Source organism: Caretta caretta, chromosome 8 (assembly GCF_965140235.1).
Source record: "Caretta caretta isolate rCarCar2 chromosome 8, rCarCar1.hap1, whole genome shotgun sequence".
In the NCBI taxonomy this organism is placed as follows: Eukaryota; Metazoa; Chordata; order Testudines; family Cheloniidae; genus Caretta; species Caretta caretta.
In genome coordinates this window covers 64,386,156-64,411,634 of record NC_134213.1, presented here as the reverse complement: position 1 = coordinate 64,411,634, position 25,479 = coordinate 64,386,156, and the positions used below count along the sequence as shown (strand labels likewise).

General features: G+C 43.0%; 2 protein-coding genes across 3 annotated transcripts in view; one reads left to right on the top strand and one right to left on the bottom strand.

Annotated features, from left to right (window-relative positions):
* Positions 1-4,266, top strand: part of F13B (coagulation factor XIII B chain) — a 48,991-nt gene extending 44,725 nt beyond the window's left edge. For both annotated transcript variants that reach the window (XM_075131545.1, XM_048861804.2), the window contains exon 12: positions 4,178-4,266. In XM_075131545.1, the coding sequence (XP_074987646.1) occupies positions 4,178-4,181 (4 nt within the window). In that variant the 3' untranslated portion in view covers positions 4,182-4,266. The remainder of the gene's footprint in view (positions 1-4,177) is intronic.
* A 965-nt stretch (positions 4,267-5,231) lies between these two features.
* LOC125641606 (complement factor H-related protein 2) lies at positions 5,232-25,017 on the bottom strand. The gene is made up of 7 exons (XM_048861805.2): positions 24,895-25,017; positions 23,427-23,588; positions 16,875-17,027; positions 15,209-15,385; positions 14,321-14,509; positions 11,998-12,180; positions 5,232-7,042 (listed from the first exon to the last, which is right to left on the bottom strand). Exons 1-7 carry the CDS (start codon positions 24,950-24,952, stop codon positions 6,849-6,851), a joined length of 1,116 nt encoding a protein of 371 aa, XP_048717762.1. The 5' UTR covers positions 24,953-25,017; the 3' UTR covers positions 5,232-6,848.
* Between the last annotated feature and the right edge of the window lie 462 nt (positions 25,018-25,479).

The window sequence follows — 25,479 nt, the reverse complement described above, 5'->3', positions numbered from 1 at the left end:
GCTCAAGTTTCTCATAGTCTCTCTGGCTTCCATCATCCCCTTCCTGGGGACTGGTACGCTGCTCTCGATCTGCAGGATGCATACTTCCACATTCATATATTTGAGGGGCACAGGCATTTCCTCTGCTTCATGGTTGGGCAGGAACACTATTAATTTATGGTCCTCCAATTTGGCCTGTCCACTGCTCCCAGGGTATTCACAAAGTGAATGTCTGTGGTGGCAGCCTACCTCAGACGTTATGGGGTTCAGATCTTCCCCATCTCAACGACTGGCTGGTCAAGGGCAGCTCCAGGTTGCAGGTGCGGGATTATGTGGTATTCCTCCTGTCCACATGCACCACCCTGGGCCTGTTGGTAAACGACACCAAGTCCACGTTAGTCCTGGTGCAGCGCATAAAGTTTATCGGGGCAGTCCTGGATGCGACATCGGCCAGGGCCTCCCTCCCATCAGAAAGATTCGAGACCCTGACAGGGCTCATCAACACAGTCACAAGGTTCCCCGTGACTACCGCCAGAGTGTGCCTCCAGCTCCTAGGTTACATGTCAGCATGCACATATGTGGTTTGCCATGCCAGGCTCAGGATGAGGCCCCTCCAGCTCTGGTTGGCCTTGGTGTTCTCCCAGTCCAGAGACAGGATGGACAAGGTCCTCACTGTGCCTGAACCAGTGATCACCTCCCTATAATGGTGGTCCTCCCCGGGGAATGTGCCCCATGGGGTCCCATTCAGGGGCAGGCCCCCATTGGTGAAGCTGGTGTCCAACGCGTTGGACCTGGGGTCGGGAGCCTATGTGGGGAACGTTCAGACCCAAGGTCTGTGGTCCGTGCAGGACTTTGCCCTGCATGTAAACGTTAAGGAGCTCAGGGCGGTCCAGCTGGCATGCGTGGCCTTCTGCTCACACCTGGACAGCAGAGTGGTCAGGGTTCTCACGGACAACATGGCCTTGATGTTTCACATCAACAGGCAAGGCAGGGCCTGCTCCTCTGCTTTCTGCCAGGAAGCCCTCAGGCTGTGGGACTTCCGTATAGCCCACAGTATTTGCCTGCAAGCCCACCACTTATCAGGTGCCTGGAACTCACGGGCGGATCACCTGAGCCAAGACTTCTCCTCTCAGCATGCGTGGTCACTACACCCAAAGGTGGTGAACAGGATTTTCCAAGAGTGGGGAACTTCCCAAGTGGACCTGTTCGTGACTTGGCAGAACTGCCGGTGTCCCCACGTCTGCTCCAGGGACCTGCTCTCCCAGGACCAGGGCCACTTCCTCCACCACAACCTAGCGGCACCACACCTCAAGGCACGGCTGCTCAATGGTTAGGCCAGGAAGAAAGGACATGCTCGGAAGGGGCTCAGTGCGTCCTCCTGGAAAGCAGATGGCCCTCTATGTGCCAGGCCTACCTGGTGAAGTGGTCTCAGTTTTCTTGGTGGGCAGACAACTGGGGTGTTTTGTCTGTGGTTACTCTGACCCAACTCATTTTAGACTACCTCTTTCACCTTAGAGCCCAAGGCCTAGCGCCCTCGTCCGTCAAGGTGCACTTGGCAGCCATATTGGCCTTCCACCCACCGGTGCAGGGGCACACAGTATTCTCCCATGCTATGACTGGCCGATTCCTTAAGGGATTGGATCGTCTCTTCCCATACGTTAGGCCCCCAGTCCCACTGTGGGACCTGAACTTGGTGCTGGCCCAGTTGATGGGTCCCCCGTTTGAGCCTCTAGCTACGTGCTCCTGGTCGCACCTCTTGTGGAAGGTAGCCTTCCTGGTGGCAATCAGTGCATCCAGTGAGGTGCGCCGCCTCCACATGCTGGATGTGAGACGGGCTCTGGCCTTTTACCTGGAGCGGACTAAGCTGTTCAGGAAGTCCTTGCAGCTGTTCATCGCCTCAGCCGAACGCATGAGAGGTCGGCCGATCTCCACTCAGCGGCTCTCCAATTGGATCACTTTGTGTATTTGTACCTGTTATGACCTGGCGGGAATTCCCCCGCTGCTGATTTGTGAGGGCACGCTTGACTAGGGTGCAAACCTTGTCGGCTTCCTTTTTAGCCCATGTTCCCATTCAGGACATTTGTAGGGCTGCCACATGGTCTTTGGTTCACACGTTCACCTAGAATTATGCGATTGTCTCCCAAACCAGGAAGGATTCCGGGTTCAGCAGGGCAGTACTGCGTCCCAAGAGTTGTGAACTCCTATCCACCTCCAACAGATATAGCTTGGAATCACCTACTCTGGAATGCACATGAGCAATCACTTGAAGAAGAAAAGACAGTTACCTTTTCCTTAACTGGTATTCTTTGAAATGTATTGTTCAATTCCATTCCATATCCTGCCCTCCTTCCCCTTTGTTGGAGTTGTCTGGCAAGAAGGAACTGAGGGTGCAGGGAGTGTGCAGCTTCCCTTATACCACGCCATAGAGGTGCCACTAGGGGCGCTCCTCCACGGGTACTGCTGGGGAAAAACTTCCGGCTCCGGTGCATGTGGTGAGCACGCACACCTATTGTGGAATGGACATGAACAACACATCTTGAACACCAGTTACGGAAAAGGTAATGGTCTTCCCTTCCCTCCTACATGCCTGTGCGATGGTGTGTTCCAGGAAAACTCTGCTCAAGCATAGTTGGGAGTCAGTTGTGTTTTCCCCAATTGAACGTAGCGCAGCAGCAAATTAATGATGCTTTTCTGTAGCAGTGTGGCTGTAGAGAGGAAGAGGCAGCTCCAATCCCAATTCAGTAGTTCCTGCTACCACATCCAACAACCCCCACCCCATAAAACAATCCAACACCACCTCTTGCTGCCAAAACCAGCTTCAATTTCTTACCATGACTCAAAGGATTGTGGAACTGGGACCATGACAAGATGTCTTGCATGGAGAAAATTTGAGAATGCCTGGTCTAAATAATGGATGCCTTCAAATGATTGTGTGTTTTTGCTAACCTATTTTTGGATAGCTTCCTGATTCTGATCCCTAGAGAGCCACTGATTCCGTGACCTTGGGCAAGTCAGTTGGTCATCTTTATGTATCAAGAATGGTCACTTCCACAAACACTCTGCACTGTGGAGACCTTCGGTCTAGCAGAGGACAGCTACAGGTGCTGCTGTCCACTTCCACTGGAGTGGGAATATCAGGGAGCAAAGTGAAGTGCCTTCTTGCCCCACAAACCTTCAATTTTTAGGACTGAATGCATTGCTTTGGCAGCAATGTCAGATTGGGCAGTGAGACTCCCAGTCTAGGACCCATACAATAAACTCCTTGTGTTGCGACAGGTTGTTGTAATACTAGACAAGTGGTCATGTCAAGCAGAACCTTCATGAAAACTGCATGTGGCATCTGAGTTGAGCTATACTGCTGGTTATAGGTATTCCATATTAGGATTATTTCAGTGATGGATCTCAAATTACTGCTTCTCTCCCTGCCGCATTTTTCATGCACTATGGAGCATTATATATAACTGCCTCAGTTAGAATGGAAATAAAATGATCACATAGGATTTGTGGGAAAACCATTCCTAATAGAATACTAGATAAAGAATAAATAAAACAAAGTGTGATGTAGCATCATTTTATTTAAAGTTAGATACATAAGAACTGGTTTCAGAGGAACAGCCGTGTTAGTCTGTATTCGCAAAAAGAAAAGGAGTACTTGTGGCACCTTAGAGACTAACCAATTTATTTGAGCATGAGCTTTCGTGAGCTACAGCTCACTTCATCAGATGTTATACCGTGGAAACTGCAGCAGACTTTATATACACACAGAGAATATGAAACAATACCTCCTCCCACCCCACTGTCCTGCTGGTAATAGCTTATCTAAAGTGATCAACAGGTGGGCCCACCTGCTGATCACTTTAGATAAGCTATTACCAGCAGGACAGTGGGGTGGGAGGAGGTATTGTTTCATATTCTCTGTGTGTATATAAAGTCTGCTGCAGTTTCCACGGTATAACATCTGATGAAGTGAGCTGTAGCTCACGAAAGCTCATGCTCAAATAAATTGGTTAGTCTCTAAGGTGCCACAAGTACTCCTTTTCTTTATACATAAGAACTGACATTCATGTCAGATGTCATTTTGGTGGGCTTTTGCTTTGCCATTGTTGACACTATTCTCTCCACCTTCTACAGAACTGTGCTCAAAGATCTGTGAACTTCATATTGTAAAGAATAACAGCAGCTATGTTTGCTTTTATAGGTAAGACGTCAACAGCACTGATGCTTCAAGGGATGTGAAACAGGCCACATTTTATTTAGAAATCCAATAAAATGTTACTAAACTATTTATAAAGACAAAGTGTTTGACCTTGTAGCCCACTTAAAACTTAAGAAACATGTATTTACACTGGATATTTTTTGGTTTTATGAACCTTAAATAAAAAGTCGTCATGCAAAAAGCTTTATTTTGTCTATTGATCTTCTTTTGGTAATTCAGACCATTTTCAGTTCCCTAAAACTGTCCTTAATATAATGCATAGACCATCTATGCATAGACTTTCTATGCAAGATTTCTCATAACATTTGAGCATTGGACTGTCCCCTAAACTGTTCATGGAGATCATGTAGCTGGGGTTTGAACCCAACACTTAAGATTTGGGGGAAATCTGAAGAAATTAGAATTTTTGCCACAAATCCATTAAATGTGTTAGAATAAAAATGTTTAAAAATACTTTATAGAAGCTCCCGTGGCCTTCCCTCTGTTATCTTATCCTCCCCCAAATCCTAGCTTTCTGCAATTGTTGCTGAGACTTTTCTGTAAGTGATCTCCTTAATAAGAACTGTCCAGTATTGCAGCACCACTTTTCTGAGTGCTGTAGTTATAAAGGAAAGCATAGGTTATCAAAAGAGATTATGGCACCTGAAGTATGGAGTTGATGGGAAAAACAGTGAGCAACACGTGGGTTCTATGAGAAAATTTCAACATTGTCAAAAACAGGTTTTCAGCCAAAAAATTCAGTTTTTCTAAAGAAAAATCCATTTTTGGGGAGAAGTATATATTTTTTATGAAAAAATTAATGTAAAAAAAAAAGCTGATAGACAATATGCCCTATTCTACTAACCTTTTTTCAGATGAGATCAAGGCATTGCTTTGTAAAGTGAGAAATGGTAATGAAGGAAATACAGCAGAGAGAGAAAATCATTTAATTGAATGCAATGTATTTGGAGTTGTCCTCAAACATATGTCATATTCCAGTCTTTCCTCCCCACCATATTGTATAGGTTATTAACAGATATATAAAATGATTACTGTTCATTAATATAATAATGTAGGAAACAATAGTAGGACCTGAATAAAAGAGGTGATAGCCATTTCTAATAATTGAGTTTGTGATTTATCAAGCAGTGTACACTTCACAGTTGTGAATTTGCTGTACATCCTGTAACCGTTTGTTTTCGGTAGAGATTAGCGTAAGCCTAAAACCTCATATCTAAACTCCAGGGACATTCAGCTTTGGATCTGAAGGTTGAGATTCTCATCTATCATTTGAGCTGGGGCTTTAAGAACGTAAAATGTCATGAGAGTGACAACACAGCTTTAGTAAGGTCTACAAGATGTGTCCTCTAGTTATTGTTCACTCTGTTAAAGCTCTATTCTTAGAGAGAAGAATCATTTCCTGAGCCACTAGGTACCACAATATAGGTATGATGAGACAATTTTGGTCTATTTGTGCTTCTTGACTGGGAAGGCATAGGTAAGTGTGAATTCAGTGTATATTTGGCAGCTAGGATACTCTGACCATTTGGACAGCTGCTTAATGCATTCTCTCATGTAAGGTTTGTTTGCTTCCTTGCTTGCCAGGTTTGGTGTATGTAGCATATGAAGCCTGAAGTGGATGGGCCAGTGGCAGTATGAATGGGTTTTATATAATTCTGGTGAAGTGAGAATCTGCCTCAAGCAACAGAAGTGGGTAATGTTTGATAAAATTGGGGAGGGGGTCCATTTCAGAATGGCCATCATTCCTCCTGAGGAATATGGGAGATCACTGTTGGAAACTAAGCAGGGTTCAGAAGATACCAGTGAATGTATGAGAGGACAGAAAGCATGTTCTTTAAAGGTGACCTGCAATTTAAAAAAAAATTAGGTTATGCCCCCTTTTGTTTCTTTATAAAGTAGCAAGAAGGCCTGAAAGGACTCTTCTTGTTTACAAAGTTTTTGAATAGCTTTTTTTTCTACTTTAGAAATACCAGGCATATGGACTTCCCTGGTTTAGCCGGAGGACCACTGCGAGGTCTCAGAGCATGTTTATTGTACACTCTAACATACTTAATTGTAGGGGCATGAGATCTTGGTAACTGAAATTAAACTGTAATTCTTTGTGTTTTGTTTTTAACTATCTGACTAAAAATCACATCCTGTCCTATTTGCTTAATTTTCACTCTTTATTCTTGTGATGTCACAATTACGCTCATTCTCCAGTCATCTTAGTCTTTCATTCTAAACTAGGTCTCAATTTCTAGTGCAATACGCAAGGATGGGGAGAAAAAATCCCACCTTTTAGGCTGCCATTAGCCAACATAAAGAAGCAAGAAAGAGCACAAACCCCAATTTTCATTCTAAAAGGCCTCTGGAATTTTATATTCTTTTGTTTGATCTCTGTGAGGATTGCTTATGTCTTCTACCATCTTGGCTGATTATTTCTGGAGGCATTACTCCTAAAAAGGTGCACACCCAACAGTGTTGCTATAGCATTGGTTAACATGAATTAGTTGTTGCTATTATACAATTCCTGGAGTGACTGCTATCTGGGTGTAGTTCTAGTTTGAATGATAAAACCCTGGGGATCTGTTTCAGAGGGACCACTGAGAAGCATAATAATAAAGAGTACTTGCCATTCACATGTGGTGAAGTCTCCTACATTCACCCATCTCTAAGTGCATTGGGGATAAGGTATTTGGCCCACATTGCACTGCACTCTATAATTATTTGAAGAGTTCGGCAATAAACTGGATCTACACTTAAACTCTACAAAATCTCCATGTGACACATAGAGTTTTTGAGCTGAAGCCCACTTCAGATCTATGTTGTGTGATCTCATATCTTCTTGTGTGATAACACATGGCTCTGTAACAACAACAGAAATATTATTAGAATGTTATAGAAATCCAAATGGAAAAATCCTACAGTGAAATTGAAGGAGATCTCATGATAAAATAATTAAGGGCCATTGTGCCCTCTGTGACTCTCATTGAAGCTCGTTGGCTTCAATATGTGATGTAAATGTGATTCCAAGTAGGGAACTTTAGTCCTAGGAGAAAGCAAACAGTTTTTTCCACTTTCTGAAAGTCACTTACTACAGATGATTAGTGTTACCTGAATCTGAATTTAATGGGTAATGTCACTGTTTTTAGACTATTTGCAAGAAGAGTGCAGCATTCCTTTTAGTGATGAAGCAGTAAGACAATAAAAGCATGAAACTAATGGAATGTTTTCTATCTACAATTAAGTGCCTTTGCCTAGCATAAAATAGAAATTAGGAACTATTCCAAATAAAATGTATTTGAAAAAAGTGAAAAGAAAAGGAGTACTTGTGGCACCTTAGAGACTAACCAATTTATTTGAGCATAAGCTTTCGTGAGCTACAGCTCACTTCATCGGATGCATACTGTGGAAAGTGTAGAAGATCTTTTATACACGCAAAGCATGAAAAAATACCTCCCCCCACCCCAATTTCCTGCTGGCAATATCTTATCTAAAGTGATCACTCTCCTTACAATGTGTGAGATAATCAAGTTGGGCCATTACCAGCACAAATACAGGTTTTCTCACCCCCTGCCCCCCACACAAACCCACTCTCCTGCTGGTAATAGCTTATCTAAAGTGACCACTCTCCTTACAATGTGTATGATAATCAAGGTGGGCCATTTCCAGCACAAATCCAGGGTTTAACAAGAATGTCTGGGGTGGGGGGGTTAGGAAAAAACAAGGGGAAATAGGTTACCTTGCATAATGACTTAGCCACTCCCAGTCTCTATTCAAGCCTAAGTTAATTGTATCCAATTTGCAAATGAATTCCAATTCAACAGTTTCTCGCTGGAGTCTGGATTTGAAGTTTTTTTTGTTGAAGAATTGCAACTTTCATGTCTGTAATCGTGTGACCAGAGAGATTGAAGTGTTCTCTGACTGGTTTATGAATGTTATAATTCTTGACATCTGATTTGTGTCCATTTATTCTTTTACGTAGAGACTGTCCAGTTTGACCAATGTACGTGGCAGAGGGGCATTGCTGGCACATGATGGCATATATCACATTGGTGGATGTGCAGGTGAACGAGCCTCTGATAGTGTGGCTGATGTTATTAGGCCCTGTGATGGTGTCCCCTGAATAGATATGTGGGCACAGTTGGCAACGGGCTTTGTTGCAAGGATAGGTTCCTGGGTTAGTGGTTCTGTTGTGTGGTATGTGGTTGCTGGTGAATATTTGCTTCAAGTTGGGGGGCTGTCTGTAGGCAAGGACTGGCCTGTCTCCCAAGATTTGTGAGAGTGTTGGGTCGTCCTTCAGGATAGGTTGTAGATCCTTAATAATGCGTTGGAGGGGTTTTAGTTGGGGGCTGAAGGTGACTGCTAGTGGCGTTCTGTTATTTTCTTTGTTAGGCCTGTCCTGTAGTAGGTGACTTCTGGGAACTCTTCTGGCTCTATCAATCTGTTTCTTCAGTTCCGCAGGTGGGTATTGTAGTTGTAAGAATGCTTGATAGAGATCTTGTAGGTGTTTGTCTCTGTCTGAGGGGTTGGAGCAAATGCGGTTATATCGCAGAGCTTGGCTGTAGACGATGGATCATGTGGTGTGGTCAGGGTGAAAGCTGGAGGCATGTAGGTAGGAATAGCGGTCAGTAGGTTTCCGGTATAGGGTGGTGTTTATGTGACCATTGTTTATTAGCACTGTAGTGTCCAGGAAGTGGATCTCTTGTGTGGACTGGACCAGGCTGAGGTTGATGGTGGGATGGAAATTATTGAAATCATGGTGGAATTCCTCAAGGGCTTCTTTTCCGTGGGTCCAGATGATGAAGATGTTATCAATATAGCGCAATTAGAGTAGGGGTGTTAGGGGACGAGAGCTGAGGAAGCGTTGTTCTAAGTCAGCCATAAAAATGTTGGCATACTGTGCGGCCATGCGGGTACCCATAGCAGTGCCGCTGATCTGAAGGTATACATTGTCCCCAAATGTAAAATAGTTATGGGTGAGGACAAAGTCACAAAGTTCAGCCACCAGGTTAGCTGTAACATTATCGGGGATAGTGTTCTTGACGGCTTGTAGTCCATCTTTGTGTGGAATATTGGTGTAGAGGGCTTCTACATCCATGGTGGCTAGGATGGTGTTATCAGGAAGATCACCGATGAATTGTTGTTTCCTCAGGATGTCAGTGGTGTCTCAAAGGTAGCTGGGAGTGCTGGTAGCGTAGGGCCTGAGGAGGCAGTCTACATAGCCAGACAATCCTGCTGTCAGGGTGCCAATGCCTGAGATGATGGGGCGCCCAGGATTTCCAGGTTTATGGATCTTGGGTAGTAGATAGAATATCCCAGGTCAGGGTTCCAGGGGTGTGTCTGTGCGGATTTGATCTTGTGCTTTTTCAGGGAGTTTTTGAGCAAATGCTGTAGTTTCTTTTGGTAACTATCAGTGGGATCAGAGGGTAATGGCTTGTAGAAAGTGGTGTTGGAGAGCTGCCGAGCAGCCTCTTGTTCATATTCTGACCTATTCATGATGACAACAGCACCTCCTTTGTCAGCATTTTTTAATAATGATGTCAGAGTTGTTTCTGAGGCCGTGGCTGGCATTGTGTTCCGCACGGCTGAGGTTATGGGGCAAGTGATGCTGCTTTTCCACAATTTCAGCCCGGGCACGTCGGCGGAAGCACTCTATGTAGAAGTCCAGTCTGCTGTTTGGACCTTTCGGAGGAGTCCACCTAGAATCCTTCTTTTTGTAGTGTTGGTAGGGAGGTCTCTGTGGATTAGTATGTTGTTCAGAGGTATGTTGGAAATATTCCTTGAGTCGGAGACGTTGAAAATAGGATTCTAGGTCACCACAGAACTGTATCATGTTCGTGGGGGTGGAGGGGCAGAAGGAGAGGCCCCGAGATAGGACAGCCGCTTCTTCTTGTTAAACCCTGGATTTGTGCTGGAAATGGCCCACCTTGATTATCATACACATTGTAAGGAGAGTGATCACTTTAGATAAGCTATTGCCCAGCAGGAGAGTGGGGTGGGGGGAGGTATCTTTTCATACTTTGTGTGTATAAAAGATCTTCTACACTTTCCACAGTATGCATCCGATGAAGTGAGCTGTAGCTCACGAAAGCTTATGCTCAAATAAATTGGTTAGCCTCTAAGGTGCCACAAGTACTCCTTTTCTTTTTGCGAATACAGACTAACACGGCTGTTACTCTGAAACTTGAAAAAGTGTTAACTAAACCAAGCTCTGAGGTAGGTAGAGTTTATTCAGGAGCTGTTCAGTGTCCTGTGAGATGTCAAGCCCATTCAACTGGGTTGTGGGCAGGCAGCTACAAGTGCTCTTCCCAGGTAGTGAGTGATGCTGTGATGCCTAATTTGAGGTAATTTAGGTGGCCCCTCTGTTGGACAGAGTCATGTGGAATCCACAGGGAGACGGAGGTGGTGGTGACAGGGAGGGGCAGACGAGGGATGGTTTTGGGAAAGGGGCAAAATGAGGGAAGCTGCCAGTTTTACAAAAATGCAGGTAACCACAAAAAATGTTGTGTTTTTCTTTTTTCCTGTACATGGCAGCCTTGAGAAGTGATAGGGAATTACACTGCTCCAAGGTGACAGGGTTGCTATATTCTAGAGGTTCCTCTATATCCTCAACCACCCTTTTTCCTGTCCCTCTTCCCAGCTCCCACTGATCCACCCTTGCCTTCCTACCCCCGCTGTGCTAGACTTCCACGCCCGCACCCCAACCACCATCACTAATCCCTCTTTCAGTCTCCCTTCCATAACACCCCCCCCCCCAACCCCACTGGCCCCTGATTCCCATCAATACCCTTGTCCCTACTGGCTCCGGTAGCATGCCAGCTACCTCGGGTATCCCCAGGCCCTCTTACTTCTCAGATTTGTGGCAAGTAAGTTCTTTCTTCCCCATTCCTACTCCCACTATGAGGGGAAATCAACAATTTTTTCTCACTGGTGGGAAGTATCACACATGGAGCTGCTGAAAACTTTGTAGCTACAGTTTACTCCATCTGCAGCACTATGATTGTAATACACCACTGGCTATGGAGGCAGCATGTAAACAGAGCAATAGCCCATTCCTTCATGATATCCTGATCCTTACTAACTCTGCTGGTATGAATTTGGCTTCTTATAGGAACTTTTTCCCCCAACGTACTGTTCCGAGGACTAGTCTTTTTCATTTGGCATAACCTAAAGTGGTCATTTTGTAACTGGCTGCTTCTTGCTACATCTTCATTCCTTCCAGTTTGTCAATGTTCTTAACTCCTTTTTCCCACCCTCAGTTATGAGGGGATGGCACATTCTCACAAGTGTATTTAAAAATACATTTTTATTCTTTTAAGCTTGCTTCATCATCCTGCTAGAACCATCACATCAACTACCAGATAGTCAGATGGGAATGTTAGTCTGGTTAGAATGGCAGCTGGACTCCTTCATGCTGGATATTTGGCTATACAATGTTCTGGCTCTTTGCCGTAGGTAGGAGCAAATATGGTTTAATCCAATTAACTTCACTCTGTCCTTTCCTTTTTAGCTGATTTGTTAATCATAAAGCTAGTTTGAAAATTACCATTGAAACATTTTAAATGGAAAAGTGGGGAGATAAATTTGTAAACATTTTCATAGAAATATTTTCCCAGACTTTGACCAACTCTAGTTAACTATGCTGTTAAATCTACATGTCACTTTTTTTTTAAAAAAAAGTCAATGCAATGACAGCTTTGAAAATAAATTTCAGCTTCATGAAAAAGAAATGACAAAATAGTAGCCAGGAGATCATGGTTTATAAAATTAAATTAGTTATAAATTAAAAACTTTTTACTCCTGAATATTTTTCTTACCTAAACAAACTGGTTCATTTGTCCAGATTCCATTGTAACAGTATGATTTCCTTTCTCCTTCTATTATATAATAATGCTGGCATCTGTATTCTACAGAAGAGCCAAATGCATACTCATTTAGCGAGAAAGTAGTTATGTCTCCGTTCTCAATAGTAGGTGGACGGCCACACTTTTCCCCAGTTCCTAAATGAAAATATCTGTAGTTATGATTTTGTACAGATACAAATGTTTTTGGCTTTGCTATTCTATATGTAGCATGCTGATGGCACCAGTACAGTAACTCCTCACTTAACATTGTAGTTATGTTCCAGAAAAATGCAACTTTAAGTGAAACTATGTTAAATGAATCCAATTTTCCCATAAGATTTAATGTAAATGCGGGGGAGGGTTAGGTTCGGGTTAGGAAATTTTTTTGGGGCAGACAAAAGGCATTATATACTGTACAGTACTGTGCTGTACTGTGGTTGGGAAGTGCCCCTGGCTTACCCCGCACAGGCACAGCCTGCTGCAGGCAAGGACGCTAGGAAGCACCTTCGCAGGAGCAGTGGCAGCTTACCCGGAGAAGAACAGGCCCTGACTTTGCCGGGGGATGCTCCAGGCTCGCCTCTTCCTGTCCCCGCTCCACTCCAGGCCTGCTCTTCCCACCCCATCTCCTCTCTGGAGTATGCTGCATCCCCGCTTCTCCCCTCTTCCCCCCCTGCCCCAAAACCCCCCAAACTCCTAAGCGCTGCCAAGCAACTGTTTGGTGACTCTTAGGACTTTCTGGGAGGGAGGAGGAGTGGAGATGCGGTCCTTCCCTGTTCCTTCCCCTACCGCCAAACAGCTGTTTGGCGGGGGGAAGTGCTGGGAAGGAGGTGGAGAAGAGGACCTTGTGCAATTCTCCTTTGTAAAGTTGCTGCTCTTCCACAAAATCTTGCATGCAGTGGACAGAGCAGGCAGGCAAACGACGTTATAAGGGAGCATTGCACAACTTTAAATGAGCATGTTCCCTAATTGAGCAGCGACCTAACTTTGAAACAACGGTAAGTGGAAGGACGTTAGGTGAGGAGTTACTGTATTCATCTGTCACAATGCTCTGAATTTTTTGGCTTTTCAGGCCTAATCCAGCTCTCACTGAAATCAATAGTTTAGTCATGGGGCAAGATCAAACTGGTATACATTTAAGCAAGGTCCTAAATGCTACTCTAACACACAGTTATACAACATCTATGGTCATAAATTCCTTTATTTTGGAAATCATGGAATAAACTGCATTGAATTTGTCATTAATAAACATAATCTGCACTCTTAATCCTTTCAGTTTTGTGCACATAATCTACATGACTGGTCTAGTTCACTGATCTAATTGATCCAGGATGATACCAGAAAATTCCTTCCTGCCTTGCAGTTACCTAAACTGCCAGTTTTACAAAAATGCATGTAACCACACAAAAAGTTTTTCTCCCGTATTTGGTGGCCTTGAGCAGGCATGAGAAGTGATTAAGGAATTACACTGTTCCAAGGTGCAAGGTTTGCTATATTCACTCCTAGACAAGTAGTTCCCAGATCGCTTGGGCTATAATCCCATCTGAGCTCCTACAGGGCCTTGGGTGAATCACATCTTTACACATGGAAACTTTGGATGAAACATCAGGATCTCACGGGAGGTCAAATGTTGCATTTGAGCTAAATTTCCATAGTAAACAAAGTATGTTGTTATGAGTCTGAACCCTGCTTGCCTGACACCGAACTAGTGTGAGGAATGGGACACCATGCACATGAGCCTGGCCTCTGGCAGGTACCCTAAGATATTCAGGCTCTAGGATACTAAATCCCTGGCTATTTTCAAGTATGGCAAAACCCTCCCACCCTTCAAATGAAAGGATTGTCAGGAAAGTCCAGGTTGAAACTCCGCTTTAAGTAGGTTACTCCCTGGTAGAGAAGACCAAGGCATTTTCTATGGGTTTCAGACCTGGACTGTTGAATTAATGTTGAAACTCTCCCCCTACTTCTGTCTATTAAATAAAGCTTTTTGTCTCTGTAAAAGGAAACATATGTTTTTGAAAAGTGGGCTTTCTGCCCACGTTTACCTTTGTCAGTGTTTCACTGGACCAGCTTGGCTGGTGCTGGAGTTTTTAAAGCTATTTGCTTAATTAAATAGAAACATGAAAAGGGTGATTTTTTCAGGAAGTCCTGAATTACCAAGTCCCAAATAAATCTGAAAGGAAGACTGATTTGCTTAACTGTGCCCAGAACCAACATTAACCCACTACACGTATGCTCCCTTCCTTATTGCTCAAATGTATTTGAGGAAAAGAACTGATATAGAACTAAGTACATTTACCAGATATACAAGTTGGTAAATCCATGTGTCCATCTACACACTTGATGAGGTAGGGGATTTTAAGGTCAGAATGTTCACCACAAAGAAATTCCATTGTTTGGTCACTTTGAATCAATACTGTACGTCTTCGGCCATTGGACAGAAGCAATTTTTTTGTTTCCAGTTGTTGCCTTGTGATAATACATGGAGCTTTAAATAGAAAAGAGTTAAACTTTTGATCTACTTTTTGTGTGTTGCTATCTCCTCCCACGTTAACACAGTGCTGCAGATTCCATACTTCTAGAGTCATCTTCCCTTTTTGTTTACCACACAGAGAATGAATGATGCTGACCAAAGAAACAGTGGACTACTTTCAAAAGTTGTTAGCTCAGGGACCTGTAAATCACAACTCCCATGTTCTAGTGCCACCTTTACTATTAATTTGCTGTGTGGTCTTGGCAAGTTCCTTAATTTCGTTGCCCCAGTTTCTCCATTCTTGTAATGGGGACAGTAACTTCCCATTGTTAAAGCATGTATGAAAGGTAATTCTAATATAAAGTATTGTTAAGCAAAGCCAATAGGATACTGCTATCTACGCTTTCCATACCAGATAATCTGCCATTTACTATCTATCAATTAGATAGTCCTGTTCACTGATCAGTATTCAGCGCTATCTAAAATTAAATAGTGTATGATGCTTCAGCATGATCCTTTGATACCAGTGAAGTCAATGGGAATTTTGCCATTGCATTGTATGGGAGCAGGATCAGAAACTATGGGAGTGCTGGAAACATTAAGTAGCCACTCATAGAATAGTATCCATTATTAAATAATACTATGAGACAAGAGCGGGACATTATTCCCTACCTACTTTAGTCCAATGAATTAAGAACCAAAACATTATCCTACCCAAGCACTTTGGAGGAGGTGTCCATTTTTCTCCACTGCACGTTATCCTTTCAGGTCCCGCCAGAGTGTATCCTGGGTAGCACCTGTAGTGAACAACATCACCCTCCTGATATTCTGCTTTCTCCCCACTGACAATTTCTGCCAAATCGATGTCAGGTGGATGTGGACACACTTGAACTGCAACACACACATGTGTTAACTTATTACTGATGGGGGTCGAGGGGGAACCAAATTGAAGAAGCAACAGTGTTGCATCAATTTTATGTGGTAAGTTCTTTGGGGTAAAAATTATTTCTTATGTTAGATGCTGTAGAATCACAATGAGGCTCTGATCTTGGCTGGGGTCTTTGTGGCTAGAACAAAACAAATAATAATTAATGGGGGATATTTCCATCATCAAAATTGATGAAAATAAAAGTCTGATGTGAGAACTTCATGAATGTTCGATCGGACTTGCGGAAACACTGCTCCTCTCATTTTCTGTGTTAGAACATTATTTTCACTGACGTACATCCATAGGAAGAAGCTCCAGTTAATTGACATAAGAAAAGAAGTAATATTGTTTCTGTTTGTAATTAATGTCTTGATCTTAAAGTTGATACATCATTAAGTGATGAGAATAGGTGTAAGGGGATCTAAATACAAGTTTAAGCTAGGCTATGGTGATCTAATTTACACCACTGTACAACATTATCTTTGAATATGGGTCATATTCCTTATAAGCTTTCCACATCACCACATTTTCTTATATTTCTAAGGCCCGGATCTGGCACCATTACAGTCAGTGAGAGCTTTGACACTGACTTCATTGAGTACAGGATCAAGCTCTGAATGAATAGCAGATATATTTTACGGTATGAAGAATGCCTTCCTGCCTCTCTATGTTTGGGATAATTGCTTAGAAAGGCAAGTCCTCCTCAGCACTCATGTTGATCCAGAACACCATTCTAGCCCTTTCCTTGGAGGAGGCAGAATAGCATTCCGGTATTTCTGATAATTGTAAAGTAAACCAATGATTATTCATGCTAAAATATCGGAATTTTCATTAGTGCGCTTTTTCAAAAATCCTGTATCACAACCCTACTAATTCCAGCTTTTTGCCAGCATCAGTTTATCAAAAAGACAAATGATAAATTGTCTACTTCATAAATATGTAATGCTATCAGAAAAAGGGTGTCAAAGAGTGCGAAGGCCTGGCTTGTCCATACGTGAAGAAGTGGCTTGCAAAGCATCAATCTGCGGAAGACACAAAATCACTGAAAAAGATATCTGAAGAGGCAGCACAAGCAGCAAACTGATATCGTATTTGGGTAGACAATGAAGAATATGGTGTGCGTACATATAGCATCTTTCAGGTGTGCAATAAAAACGTACATTACTATTATAAGAGATTCTTGCTGTTGAAATTGTGTGTTCTGGCACTTCTTTTTTTTAGGATTCAAGCTCTGGTTCTTCTTCATTTTAGGTACTGTGAGAAATTTTACCTGGTTTTGTATTACCAAACTTGAGAGTTTGGTATCTGTTTTAAGAACACATTACATTCCACATTATTTATACAACTGCTTGATTGATTATTAAAACACTTGATGGTTTTTCAAATAAACACAATGTGTCTGAGGGGAAAAAAGAACTAGCAGAAGTTAATCTTAAATGAAAGCTTTCTTACCAGTACATGTAGGTACTGGAGACCAGCCTTCAGAGGTACAGGTAGTTTCATTAATTCCATTTTCAGATTTATATCCATGATTACATTGAAAGGTTGTTTTTTCTTCAACTTTGTCCACTATTTTCCCATTTTCTATCCTTCCGCATTGTATTGCTGAACAAAAACAGAGCAACATAACCAAAAAGACTATTGCAGATAATATACAGGAATTCATGGTGTACTGTATACAACATATTGTACTACCATAATAGTTAGCAATGCATTATTAGTAGAGCTAGTCAGTTTAGAAAAATAAATTTTTGACCTTTGTTTTCTCAAAAAGCACAAAATATTTTGTGAAAAAACTTGATTTTTATGACAAGTTTATTTGAAAATTTTTGAAATGTCAATGAAATTTTTTTTTTGAAAACTTTAAGCATTTTTTGAACAGGGTAAAATTGTTTTTAAAGCACCTGGACTTTCTACAGTGACTTACGCACTCAGGACCCAGAGTCCCATTGGCTTTCAGTGGTAGTTAGGAGCCGAGGTGTCGAAGTCACTTTGAAATTGGGACTTAGGCTTTAACTCACGTAGGTGTTTCTGAAAACATTACCCCAGATTCTCTAGATCTAATTAAGTCACTGACAGAAACTCAAAGTTAATTATAGCTCATATGAAAGTACTGGAAACATGAGCAGACAAAAACTCTGTTGACACTTAAAATACACCTATTCTCAGGGTCCTTGATTAAAACATGGTCATTCTCTAAACTGAGTACGAACATAGTTGCAATATACAGCATAAACTGGACATTATGTGTGTTTTGTAACTTTGGCTTGACTAAGTGAAGGCAAATTGAAAATTCTCACTAATGAGCAAATTCCTTTTTAAAACAGGAAGAGAATCCAAATGTAACTACCAAGTACATTAAATTATTAGAGTTTATGCAATGCTCCTGGAGACTATCTTTCTATATGTTTGTACAGTGCCTAGCATAACACAGCTCTGAACCTGAGTGGGGCTATTACAATACAAATAATAAACAATAATACTGATAAAGTGCAGAGAAGGAGCTTTCTTCTCTAAAATAGTTGCTTGATTTACTCAAGTTTTTTGAAGGATTAGGATTGAATCTGTTCAATAATGCTAGACGAGGTAATGCTGCACATTACTTAAAGGCAAATACAATGACAATAGTGCTCTGAAGTATGTTGTTTTTTCATTTAAAATCTATGGTTAAGATTTTTCAAATCTAGACAGGATTTTAGCCATAGAAACGTCCCATAAATTAATGGGAATGATGTAGCTAAATCCCCTCACTGGCTTTGAAAAATTTCATTCCATATTTTGTTTTGTTTAATCCCTTCTACAGTATCTTGCTGCCAACCTACTCACCAAAATATAGGTGCTACATTAGTTTTATTTTTATAATAGCACTATTTTGTCTAATTTTGAACATGTTTTTGGCTAATTTTTGTGCAGTCCTAATTTTTCTTTTAGACTGTGTTTGTGATATTATCAGTGTACACAGATATTGCATTATCCCTAAAAGGTGACAAAACTAGTTAAGAAACTGTATGGCATAACAGTGTAAATGTAATGGAAAGTCGTACAAAGTGAAGTGTAATGATATTCAAAGAATCATATATGTACTGAGTGTGTATAATTTTCTGATATCGTTACTGTATCAGTTTTGGTCACTCTGGAGCAGGTGTTGTGACAATTTGGAGAAGTGGGATGGAAAATTTGAGTTCTGGTTGACGCTATGAAATTGTTATGAAATTGCTGTATCAGAGAATGCTTCCATATGGATGTGGAATCCACCATTTGCTGACAAGGCTGTAAGCCGGGGCCGGCAAACTTTTTGGCCTGAGGGCCACATCTGGGTGAGGAAATTGCATGCAGGGCCAAGAATGTAGGGCAGGGGGATGGGGTGCGGGAGGGAGCATGGGGTGTCAGAGGGGGTGTGGTGTGCAGGAAGAGGCTCAGGACAAAGGGTTGGGGTAGAGAAGGGGTGCAAGGTGTACGAGGTGGCTCAGGGCAGGGGTGCAGGGATGAGTGCGGGTGGGGGCCTCAGGGCAGGGGGTTGGGGTCCAGGAAGGGTTCTGGGTGCGGCCTCCTGCCCGGCGCTGCTTACCTTGAGCAGCTCTGGGGTGGCACCAGCGTGCACTGGGGCCAGGGCAGACTCCCTGCCTGCCCTGGCCCCGCACCGCTCCCAGAAGGGGCGGGCACCACATCCCCGCAGGCTTTGGGGGAGGGGGATGCAGAGGACTCCATGCACTGCCCTCACCTGTGGGTACCTTCCCCGAGGCTCCCATTGGCTGCTGTCCCCCGTTACCAGCCAGTTATTCAAAAAGCAGCTTCCAGGTTGTATCATAGGGCCATTACAGATTCAGCCCAATCTTCTCTACATCTACAATTATAATTGATGTTAATGATGACCCTGAGGCCCTGCAAGATCTTGAAGTGCCTTCTGAATCATCAAAAATTAAATTATGTTCAGTATAGTTTTAGTATTAAGTGTATTTTTAGTGATCATAGAATCATAGAATATCAGAGTTGGAAGGGACCCCAGAAGGTCATCTAGTCCAACCCCCTGCTTGAAGCAGGACCAATTCCCAGTTAAATCATCCCAGCCAGGGCTTTGTCAAGCCTGACCTTAAAAACCTCTAAGGAAGGAGATTCTACCACCTCCCTAGGTAACGCATTCCAGTGTTTCACCACCCTCTTAGTGAAAAAGTTTTTCCTAATATCCAATCTAAACCTCCCCCACTGCAACTTGAGACCATTACTCCTCGTTCTGTCATCTGCTACCATTGAGAACAGTCTAGATCCATCCTCTTTGGAACCCCCTTTCAGGTAGTTGAAAGCAGCTATCAAATCCCCCCTCATTCTTCTCTTCTTCAGGCTAAACAATCCCAGCTCCCTCAGTCTCTCCTCATAACTCATGTGTTCCAGTCCCCTAATCATTTTTGTTGCCCTTCGCTGGACTCTCTCCAATTTATCCACATCCTTCTTGTAGTGTGGGGCCCAAAACTGGACACAGTACTCCAGATGAGGCCTCACCAATGTCGAATAGAGGGGAATGATCACGTCCCTCGATCTGCTTGCTATGCCCCTACTTATACATCCCAAAATGCCATTGGCCTTCTTGGCAACAAGGGCACACTGCTGACTCATATCCAGCTTCTCATCCACTGTCACCCCAAGGTCCTTTTCTGCAGAACTGCTGCCTAGCCATTCGGTCCCTAGTCTGTAGCAGTGCATTGGATTCTTCCATCCTAAGTGCAGGAGCCTGCACTTATCCTTACTGAACCTCATCAGATTTCTTTTGGCCCAATCCTCCAATTTGTCTAGGTCCTTCTGTATCCTATCCCTCCCCTCCAGCGTATCTACCACTCCTCCCAGTTTAGTATCATCCGCAAATTTGCTGAGAGTGCAATCCACACCATCCTCCAGATCATTTATGAAGATATTGAACAAAACCGGCCCCAGGACCGACCCTTGGGGCACTCCACTTGATACCGGCTGCCAACTAGACATGGAGCCATTGATCACTACCCGTTGAGCCCGACAATCTAGCCAGCTTTCTACCCACCTTATAGTGCATTCATCCAGCCCATACTTCCTTAACTTGCTGAAAAGAATACTGTGGGAGACAGTGTCAAAAGCTTTGCTAAAGTCAAGAAACAATACATCCACTGCTTTCCCTTCATCCACAGAACCAGTAATCTCATCATAAAAGGCGATTAGATTAGTCAGGCATGACCTTCCCTTGTGAATCCATGCTGGCTGTTCCAGATCACTTTCCTCTCCTTTAAGTGCTTCAGAATTGATTCCTTGAGGACCTGCTCCATGATTTTTCCAGGGACTGAGGTGAGGCTGACTGGCCTGTAGTTCCTAGGATCCTCCTCCTTCCCTTTTTTAAAGATTGGCACTACATTAGCCTTTTTCCAGTCATCCGGGACTTCCCCGGTTCGCCACGAGTTTTCAAAGATAATGGCCAATGGCTCTGCAATCACAGCCGCCAATTCCTTCAGCACTCTCGGATGCAACTCGTCCGGCCCCATGGACTTGTGCATGTCCAGCTTTTCTAAATGGTCCCTAACCACCTCTATCTCCACAGAGGGCTGGCCATCTCTTCCCCATTTTGTGATGCCCAGCGCAGCAGTCTGGGAGCTGACCTTGTTAGTGAAAACAGAGGCAAAAAAAGCATTGAGTACATTAGCTTTTTCCACATCCTCTGTCACTAGGTTGCCTCCCTCATTCAGTAAGGGGCCCACACTTTCCTTGGCTTTCTTCTTGTTGCCAACATACCTGAAGAAACCCTTCTTGTTACTCTTAACATCTCTCACTAGCTGCAGCTCCAGGTGCGATTTGGCCCTCCTGATATCATTCCTACATGCCCGAGCAATATTTTTATACTCTTCCCTGGTCATATGTCCAACCTTCCACTTCTTGTAAGCTTCTTTTTTATGTTTAAGATCCGCTAGGATTTCACCATTAAGCCAAGCTGGTCGCCTGCCATATTTACTATTCTTTCGACTCATTGGGATGGTTTGTCCCTGTAACCTCAACAGGGATTCCTTGAAATACAGCCAGCTCTCCTTGACTCCTTTCCCCTTCAAGTTAGTCCCCCAGGGGATCCTGGCCATCCGTTCCCTGAGGGAGTCGAAGTCTGCTTTCCTGAAGTCCAGGGTCCGTATCCTGCTGCTTACCTTTCTTCCCTGTGTCAGGATCCTGAACTCAACCAACTCATGGTCACTGCCTCCCAGATTCCCATCCACTTTTGCTTCCCCCACTAATTCTACCCGGTTTGTGAGCAGCAGGTCAAGAAAAGCACCCCCCCTAGTTGGCTCCTCTAGCACTTGCGCCAGGAAATTGTCCCCTACGCTTTCCAAAAACTTCCTGGATTGTCTATGCACTGCTGTATTGCTCTCCCAGCAGATATCAGGAAAATTTAAAGTCACCCATGAGAATCAGGGCATGGGATCTAGTAGCTTCCGTGAGCTGCCGGAAGAAAGCCTCATCTACCTCATCCCCCTGGTCCGGTGGTCTATAGCAGACTCCCACCACTACATCACTCTTGTTGCACACACTTCTAAACTTAATCCAGAGACACTCAGGTTTTTCTACAGTTTCGTACCGGAGCTCTGAGCAGTCATACTGCTCCCTTACATACAGTGCTACTCCCCCACCTTTTCTGCCCTGCCTGTCCTTCCTGAACAGTTTATAACCATCCATGACAGTACTCCAGTCATGTGAGTTATCCCACCAAGTCTCTGTTATTCCGATCACGTCATAGTTCCTTGACATCACCAGGACCTCCAGTTCTCCCTGCTTGTTTCCAAGGCTTTGTGCATTCGTATATAAGCACTTGAGATAACCTGTTGATCGCCCCTCATTCCCAGTATGAGGCAGGAGCCCTCCCCTCACAGACATTCCTGCCTGTGCTTCCTCCCGGTATCCCGCTTTCCCACTTACCTCAGGGCTTTGGTCTCCTTCCCCCGGTGAACCTAGTTTAAAGCCCTCCTCACTAGGTTAGCCAGCCTGCTGGCAAAGATGCTCTTCCCTCTCTTCGTAAGATGGAGCCCGTCTCTGCCCAGCACTCCTCCTTCATGGAACACCATCCCATAGTCAAAGAATCCAAAGCCTTCTCTCCGACACCACCTGTGTAGCCATTCGTTGACTTCCACGATTCTACGGTCCCTACCCAGGCCTTTTCCTTCCACGGGGAGGATGGACGAGAACACCACTTGCGCCTCCAACTCCTTTATCCTTCTTCCCAGAGCCACGTAGTCCGCAGTGATCCGCTGAAGGTCATTCTTGGCAGTATCATTGGTGCCCATGTGGAGAAGCAGGAAGGGGTAGTGATCCGAGGGCTTGATGAGTCTCGGCAGTCTCTCCGTCACATCGCAAATCTGATCTGAGTGTAGGCCATGCGCTGCCCATAGTGATATATAGTGTCGTAAGATAACCTACTGTATAGAAAACGTTACACCTAAATGTATACACCTAAGTGCTTCAAGAAGCCAAGCTCTCTGCAGTGCTGTACTACTACGACTATACTTTATCCATTTTATTGTATTCTAATTCTTTGAAAATTTGGTATTCCATGGGTAACTATAGCTCTTAGTTAACTGGAATTTTTGATTAACTTGCACCCCCCATTCTCCCAACATGCCAGATAACAAAACTTTTACTTTTTACATATATTGTTCTTCGTTTTTGTGATGCAGCTCATTTGGTGGGGGAGCTGTGGAAAACAGTAAGAGAGTTTGCCCTCTACCTTCATCTCTGTAATTACAGCTGATCCGTGTTGCAGAGTTGCTTCCTGGGAACTTGGCATTGGTGTTTTGCTGAGAATTCTGAAAAAGGGGGTTGACTGAGGTGAGTGCCCTTTGTGACTGTTCTGTTCCAAGACTGGTGTATATAATGAAAGTAAATCAGCAGCATACTTACCCATTGTACATGGGCTGTATTTCAGTACATCTCGAGTACTATAAAAACTGCAATGTATCTCTCTTTGAAGGACAATATAGAAGAAGTTAACCTTATTTAAAGCTCACTTACGAATGCATCTGGGTACAGGAGACCATCCTGAAGAAGTACACTCAATTCTGTTGTTGTCATTTTCTGCTATATACCCGGCATTACATTCAAATGTTCTTTTTCTTCTGTGGAAGAAGGAACCTGGCTTTACCCTCCCATTTTCTATGTTACCACATGAAACAGCTGAAAGCAAAGCAAATGCATAAACTCAGACATTCTGTATGTACTCTGAAATCTCTGCTTGAATATTCTGCTGATATTTTCTAACACAGCATAATACATTTAAAGAGAATGAAAAAGGAGTTTAACTTGGTTGGAGCCATTTGGAAAAGCTGAGGAACATCTTCTGGGTGAAACAAAATGAAAACTCTCCTAGTAAAGGTTTAAAATGAAAACACTGCTATGGGTAACTAGCAGTGGAATTACTAGTGAAAGTTAATTAAGACACACAAATAGGCAAAGCAGTTTATATAACATGACTTTTTTTAAATTGAGCTCTCACCATTGCTAATGAATCTTGCTTGCTGCCACGATTTCCCCAAAATGCACTAATGCAAATATGGTTAGGCAGCCTGAACATATGGAGAAGCACACACGGTTGTGGTAGCGGAGAAGTTGCTGTATGAACGCTAGAGCTAAGGCAAAGAATGGATTTTTCATCTTGGTGACAAAAAATGTGTTGGATTGAGCTAAAAATGTCCCGTCCCCCCCAAAAATTTGCAGCCAATAAAAATACCCCCAAAATTGTTTTGGGTTGAACAAAATGTTTCATTTCAATTCTGAGCATAGTGGAACACTTTTTTTTAATTTTTAAAATAAAATGTAAGAATTTTGAAACAAGGTCTTCTTTTTTTTAGAATCAAAAATTGTAACCCAAAAAAAGTCCCAAGAAATTATTTAATTTTTTTGAGACTTTTTAAAGGTTTTTTATTTTTACTGAAACAATTTGGCAAAATCAACACAAATTTGTGAAATGTTGCAGAGTTGCTGAATCTGCATTTTTCACTGAAAGCAGTTTTGGTTGAATGATTTCACCCAGCTCTGAAGACTAGAACTCAACCTGTGGTTGGTGGAAGTGGGTGAGATGAGCATATCAAGACTATATCACCAATAACTTAGTGATGCTTAATCTCTGTGAAATATTATGGAAAAGGGACAGCAATGATGCAAAGAATTGTGCATTTCTGGCATATTCAGCTGGTATAAACTAGCTAACAGCTAAATTTGGAGAGAAAGAATTTTCTGTATAGCTGTTACACAGACAAAGTGACAGTTACTTCATTAGCATCTTCAAAACAGGCTCTGCCCTTGAAGCAGCGTCACTGCTTTACCTTGCCCCTCAGTCATACTACCAAGTCACCATCCGCTTTTCCTACCCCAATAGGCCTAGGTGGTGGTATGTGCTAAAAATCTTTTCCTTCTAGTTATCTCTGTACCTTTACGTGGTCTTTTGATGAGTCTATATTTTGTTCGTATCTTAACATCTTACCTAATGCAGTGGAGCACGCCCATAATACCAGAATGGCAATATATCCAAGTTGGGTCATCTCTGTGCCTCAAAAGCTTGGCCCGCAATTTTAAAGTGCTGGTGTAGTGTAGTGCTGTGTCCTGGACTCTGTCCTTACCAGTGTCTTTTAAAAGCTGACCTCTTGTTTATAATCCCTTCACTGCTGGGCCCCACACTCTGTCAATATTGCATCACAAATGTATGCAAATTTTAATTTAAAAAGCAGTCTTAGTTGTTCAAAAAGATCAATTTCTTCCGGTAATTCCCCTCCCACGTTTCCTTGAGCAAGTGAGCCAACTGACTCCCATCCAGCTGTATGGGCTCCAGGTCAGTAAGGTGCTTAGGAGCTAGGACAGGTTTTAAATCTAAGTATTATGGTATCTGAACAAGACTGATCTCAGCTAGGGTGAATACAGTGATAGATCCCACTGTCCCGATCTAATGCCTGTTGAAGTCAATGGCAGATTTCCTGTTGATTTTAATGAGTTTTGGATCATGCCAACTAAGTGGAGAGAAATTCAGTGTAATGCAAAAGAAGCACTTACAATAATTTGGACTGTATTCTTC